The 6889-nt window shown below is 36.6% G+C and overlaps 1 protein-coding gene across 1 annotated transcript in view; it reads left to right on the top strand.

The window, feature by feature from the left end:
• The window catches only part of PTPLAD2 (protein tyrosine phosphatase-like A domain containing 2), a 32467-nt gene extending 26040 nt beyond the window's left edge, over nucleotides 1–6427 (top strand). Inside the window, exons 4-5 of the mRNA XM_008592700.1 lie at nucleotides 2050–2175; nucleotides 3131–6427. Coding sequence (XP_008590922.1) covers nucleotides 2050–2175; nucleotides 3131–3213 — 209 coding nt within the window. The 3' untranslated portion in view covers nucleotides 3214–6427. The remainder of the gene's footprint in view (nucleotides 1–2049; nucleotides 2176–3130) is intronic.
• The last annotated feature ends 462 nt before the right edge of the window (nucleotides 6428–6889 follow it).

The following is a 6889-nucleotide window of genomic DNA, read 5'->3' as shown; positions in this document are numbered from 1 at the left end:
GGTCAGTAAAAAAGACAAAAAAAGGAAAAAAATAAATAAATAAGGGATGAATAAATGTACAGGAAACTTTTCATTCTTCATAATTCTAAGCCTCTCCCTTTCTAGGAGAAGCCATGTTCTTATATGATTGCCATATAGCCCGTATTATTTTATTAGATTCATAAACTTATTCTTGTGATTACAAAGTAAGGTATATGCGGAAAAAGTCTAGAAGCACATATGACAAAAATGTCAATAATGATTAATTCTGGGTGGTAGAATATGGATGACTGTAATTTTATCTTTATATGTTTCTAAATATTTCAAATGTCCCAGAGTATTAAAATATGCAGTTAAGAAAACCTACTTAACTTTTGATAACTCTAATTTTAACTTTTAATAAAGTTAATAACTTTATTTACTTTTAATAACTATAATTTTCCATCTGATAAATAAGACAAAAACGAAGTTCATTTAAATAACCAAATCAACTTGTTATACTGATAAAGTGCTAGAGACTTAGATGCAGCCCATGTTAATCTTAGTTGGCAAGTTCATGTCAATTGCAGATCCTGCCCCTATGCTGCTATACTCCTGCTGTCTGACTCTCACAGCTGTGGGCTCCTGACTTTTCTACCATCTCTCTCTTTTTTAAACTTTTTATTTTGAAATAACTTTAGACTCACAAGAAATTGCAAAAATAGTGTGTTGTTCCCTTGTACCCTTGTACGCTTCAACCAGCTTACCCTAAGGATGACATCATACATAAACATAGTATATTATTATTTCATTCCATAAATGTTATCAGAAATCTGTACATGGGATACAATTTCATAGAACCTCCATCTCCCTCAAAATAATTTAGGCAAGCATTTCTCACAGAGTTCCTCAGAATTTTTATTAAGTACTACTGGGGTTGGGGAGAAATTAAAAAATATTCTAAGAACAGTTAGGTTGAGGAAATGTTGGGTGAAACCAGTTTCTTTATTGCAGAACTTCTCAGAATCTCTACTATGCTGGCCGGCCCGGTGGCGCACTGCGCTAGTGCGCCACTTGGGAAGCGTCTGACTTTTCTACCATCTCTCTCTTTTTTAAACTTTTTATTTTGAAATAACTTTAGACTCACAAGAAATTGCAAAAATAGTGTGTTGTTCCCTTGTACCCTTGTACGCTTCAACCAGCTTACCCTAAGGATGACATCATACATAAACATAGTATATTATTATTTCATTCCATAAATGTTATCAGAAATCTGTACATGGGATACAATTTCATAGAACCTCCATCTCCCTCAAAATAATTTAGGCAAGCATTTCTCACAGAGTTCCTCAGAATTTTTATTAAGTACTACTGGGGTTGGGGAGAAATTAAAAAATATTCTAAGAACAGTTAGGTTGAGGAAATGTTGGGTGAAACCAGTTTCTTTATTGCAGAACTTCTCAGAATCTCTACTATGCTGGCCGGCCCGGTGGCGCACTGCGCTAGTGCGCCGCTTGGGAAGCGCGGCGGCGCTCCCGTCAAGGGTTCGGATCCCACATGCAGACCGGTTCCCGCTCACTGGCTGAGCGAGGCGCGGGGGCAACGCCGAGGGTTGCGATTCCGTTGCCGGTCCCGGTCCGGTGCGGGGGCAACACTGAGGGTTGCGAACCGTTGCCGGACACGGAAAAAGACAAAAAAAAAAAAAGAATCTCTACTATGCTAATGTGTGTTGTGAAACTCCGAAGGAAAAATATATGCAGCATTTTCCTAATTCATTTGTTTCTCACCCCTATTTGTGGCTAAGAGGACAGATATATTTTCAAATACCATTTTGAGAGACACGATAAACTCTTTCTCCATAGGCACAATAAAGTATACAATGGACAAAAATTCAACAGGTCCTACTGCCAACTTAATAATTCAGAAGGTTTCTATATCAAACTGTAGCTTCAGCTAAAGGATTCAGCAATCTTCACAAAACTGTCATTATAAAATTCAAAGTATCCTTCAGCTATGGGGGCATATATACACACCCCTGTAACAAGTTAAGGAGGAAAGCCTTTATGATGCCTTTTTTTTCTTTTTAAACAGCATTTGCCATCTATCAGTCGCTGCCCTATTTTGAATCATTTGGCACTTACTCCACCAAGCTACCCTTTGACTTATCCATCTATTTCCCATATGTGCTGAAAATATATCTCATGATGCTCTTTATAGGTAAGTGGCTTTTCTGTTTTGTTTTTGCATTCTTCCTGTGCTGCCATCTACCTTAATAAACAGGTTGGTAAACATGGGAGAAACCAAAGAGGAAGCATGACGTGATAAACTAGATCTTGTTAGTAAAGCACCTGGAAGTTATAATGTTTTTTGCAGGGTGCCATGAGATCAAATGTATCTGTATTTCATGGTATGAACAAGAACAGTTTTACTAGTAGAAAATATAACTGCATTATGTATGAAAAATAGAAGTTTTGACCATGGGCACAGGTATCTACAAACAAAACCTAGATGTCAAACTAAGCAAGATTGGCTATTTCTAATTTTTTCCATTTATACCTGTTTTGTTTCCTGTTTGTTTGGCCTTACATGCTAGAACTTCCTACCAAGCAAACGGGAGTGGATGGTAAAGATTCAACAAATTCAAGCCCATCCAGGGATGCCAACAAAACAAAAGAAAACAAAATAAAATGACTCAACAAATATTTATGCAATAAAAACTTAGAGCTGAAAAAATTTGATCAATTAACTTAATTCTTTTCCAGGAAATTGGGAAAAAGACTTCCATTATTAAATTTCAGCTTCACCAGCTCTAATATTCACAAATCTCCAAGATAATGATTATCTCTAGAAGGTAATAGTATCAAAATAAGAACAATGCATGTAGAGAAAAGACAAATGTGAAATTTTAGAGGGGGTGGAAAGAGCTACCCTAAAGAAACAGAAAAAAAAAATTCCTTGCATTAAAAAAATTGGACGGAAGAGTTTGATTTATTTACCTTTCTGCATAAAAATCTGAACACTTTCTTTAAGCATTTCTTCTTTGAGTCTCCCTTGCAAGTGCATTGTACCCAGAATTCAGGTAGCAGTCTAAGTGTATTTTAAAATTATCATTCTTCCCAGAGAGATGGTTAATCAACCTTACTTACTTTTGCCACTTCCTTCTCCATGTTAGGTATGTATTTTACGTACAGTCATCTTTACTCAGAAAGAAGAGATGTCCTCAGAGTCTTTCCCATTAAAAAGAAGAAAATGTAAAGCACAGCATTCTGATGTGGCATGCAAAAAGGCGGGTGGATTCAGCTGCAATAAATACAAAACAGGAAGTATGCTGGTGGAAAAATACCTAGTATTTGACAAAAATCCACGACACGAAATAATTGCACAGGTCCCCAAACTCTAGACATATCATCACAGTTTATATTCCTCACACACTGTATTTTCAGAACATATACTTTGCATACACTGTTTCACCAAAGCTATGGATTTTAAACAAGTTACATTTATATTGTGTAATGGCTGATTATTTTCCTGTAAGGTTAATGAGAAATAGATTAACTGGAGTAGATTTAATTAAATTGAGAAATCAAACTTGATGATCTAAATTACATGTATTCTTTTTCATTTCTGAGTTCTCAAATAGCATTAGATACATAGGAGGGGACCAATGTAAAATATGCTCTGCAGTTGTCTAGAATAACATATTTTACAGATAGTGTCATTTTCTGTCCCCAAAGCTAATAATTCAATACCCTCCTTAAACATTAGATACATTTAAAAAATTAAACATCTTTCCAAGCCTTATGTCTGAACGTGGACTGCTATAACAAAACACCATAAACTGGGTGGCTTAAACAACAAACTTATTTCTAATAGTTCTGGAGGCTGGGAAGTCCAAGATCAAGGTGTCAGTTGATTCAGTTCCTGGAGAGGGCCCTCTTCCTGATTTGCAGATGGATGCCTTCTTGCTGTATCCTCAGATGACAGAGAGACCAATTCTTTCATGTCTCTTCTTACAAGAGTACTAATCCCATTCATGAGGGCTCCCCCCTCATGACCTAATTACTTCCCAGAGGCCCCACCTCCAAATATAGTCACATTGGGGAAACATAAAGATTCCCTCTGTAGCATTCTGCACCTAGCCCCTCAAAATTCATGTCCTTGTCACATGTAAAATACATTCATTCCATCCCAACAGCCTCAAAAGTCTTAACTCATTCCCACATCAACTCTGAAGTCTAAAGTCTTATCTAAATATCATCTAAATCAGATGTGGGTAAGGTACAATTCATGCTGAGGCAAAATTCCCTTCCAGCTATGAACTTGTGAAACCAAACAATTTATCAGCTTCATAAATACAGTGGTAAAACAGGCACAGGGGAGACATTCCCATTCCAAAAGGGAGAAATGACAGAAGGAAGGGGTAATGGATCCCCAACAAGTCCAAAACCTAGTGAGGCAAACTCCCATGAGATCTTAAGGCTCAGGAATAATCCTCTTTGGTTTGATTCTCTGTCTTCAGGACCCACTGGGGCAGAGGTCTTGCCCCCAGGACTCTGCTGGGGAAGGACAAGCACCCCAACTTCAGACTGTCCTGCCCCCATGGCTCTATGTAGAGTCTGTCTGGCCTTGTTGAAACCAAGGCAATGGCTGCCCCTTTTAAAACTAAGGGGTTAGCCCTGAACTATGAATCATCTTCGGAGTCATTCTTCCCTTGTCTTGAAGAATTGTGTACACTCACAGCTGAATAGCTCTGTGGCCCTGTCCTGTAAAATCCAAGAAGTCTAACAGCCTTCCTTCATTCTGACCCTTCTCCATCCCTTCAGTTCAACCTAGCAGTGTTCCTGCTGGGATGGCTGATAAGGTCTGTGGTTCACACACACACATTAATCACACACGAATCTCCTTGTTGAATGGTCAGTCCACCCACAAACTTAGTGCGAACACATTTTCTCATTTTTTGTAATGTGGACAGGCTGAGAATTTTCCAAACTTTTAAGTTCTGCTTCCTTTTTGGTTAACAATTCTGTCTTTGATTTATTTCTTTTTTCTCACATTTTACTCTAAGCAGTCATGAGGAACCAAATTACTCCTTCAATACTTTGCTTAGAAATCTCCTCAGCTAAATATCCAATTTCATTGCTCACAAGTTTCACCTTCCACAAAACACTAGAACATGAACACAATTCAGCCAAGATCACTGCCACTTTATAACAAAATGACCTTTCCTTCAGTTTAAAATAAAATTTCCTCATTTCCATCTGAGACCTCATCAGAATGGTCTTTACCATCCATTCTGTTCATGATTGTTTATGCTAAGAAGATGGAGGCTTTCTTTCCAGCTTCTCTTCTTCTGCCTTCATCAATCCCTTCATGACAATATTGTTGTTTTTCTAGCATGAACCTCAAAATTCTTCTAGCTTCTAACCATTACTTAATTTCAAAGCTGCTCCCACATTTTTATGTATTGGTTATATAAGCACTTCACTTCTTGGTCCCAACTGCTATCTTAGCTTGGACTTCTATAACAAAATACCATAAACTTGGTGGCTTAGAAAACAGAAATATATTTCTCACAGTTCTGGAGGCTGAGAAGTCCAAGACCGAGGTACCAGCCAATTCAGCTCCTGGTGAGGTTCCAAGGTGCTGGCTGATTCTTCTTTGTGGTTTGTAGATAGATGCCTTCTTGCTGTATCCTTACATGGTGAAGAGAAATGTAATCTCTTCTATGTCTGTTATTGTAAGGGCATTAATCCCATTTGTGAGGTCTCCACTTTCATGACTTAATTACTTTCCAAAGGCCCCACCTCCAAATACTATCATACTGGGGATTAGGTCTTCAACATATTAATTTGGGGGGAGGGGGGTACAAACATTCAGTGCATAGCAATATCACATAAGGTTATTTGGGCTTTGATGCCCAAAAGGGGACCCTAATGAAAACAAAATACACAAATAATGCCCCATACTATACTACTTTTTAATTTTAAAAATCAGGACACATACATACCTTATAGGGAGACAAAAGGTACAAAAAATACAATAAATACTTTAAAGGGAGGCAAAACAATTAAGAACTAGTGGTATTTTGGATTATTTATTACTGAATTATTACTAGCTACTACAATGAAAGTCACATATGTCATCACATATAGTTTTGAAAAATGTTTTCCTTGAAGATCTAAAGAATGTGTGAAGAATTGCCTAAGAATAATTTGTTCACCATCAATGTATCCTTCAATTTGGGAGGAAAGAATTGTAGAGATCTTATCCAGTAACTATATAAAAAGGGTATTGAATATATTGTGATATAAGAACCAGGTAATAAAAATGTAATTTTAAAAAAATGGGTATCATTTCTACTAAATAAAACATTTGAAAAGAAACAATTGAGTATTAATAAAGATACTTTGTATCTTTATAAATATATTTGAAATTTAAAAATAATTAAAATTATCCTTTTAAAAAGCTACATTTTATTTTGCTTTTGAAGTTGCTTATCTTCTAAATTTAAGAAAAATTACTGTGAGTTCTTTCCACAAGAGTGATGAAGGATGTGAATTGTTCCAGCCACACTGTGTCCTCTGGTTCCATTTGAAGTGGTTCCTATGAATAGGCTGGTTGAAGTCAGAGATACAAACTGACCAAACAGGGACCTAACTGCCAGCTCTAATGACTTTAATGAAGGCTCCATCCTCTACCAAATGATCTGATTTCTCTTCTAAAAGAGCAGTTTACTAAAATGTTTACCAAAGCCCTAAAACTGCTGCTTATTTTCAAAGTGACTAAGTTACTTGAAGATAGTAATTGAATCCCTAACTAAGTCTAACTTCTTATATAATTATAATACCATTATTTTTGGTTAAAATCATTTTAGAGAAGTTAACTTCTGGCAATTAACTTCAAAGAAGGTTATTAACAGCCTTTTGGTTAC

This window comes from Galeopterus variegatus, unplaced genomic scaffold, assembly GCF_000696425.1.
Source record: "Galeopterus variegatus unplaced genomic scaffold, G_variegatus-3.0.2 Scaffold8197, whole genome shotgun sequence".
In the NCBI taxonomy this organism is placed as follows: Eukaryota; Metazoa; Chordata; class Mammalia; order Dermoptera; family Cynocephalidae; genus Galeopterus; species Galeopterus variegatus.
This window is presented reverse-complemented; position numbering and strand designations above follow the sequence as displayed.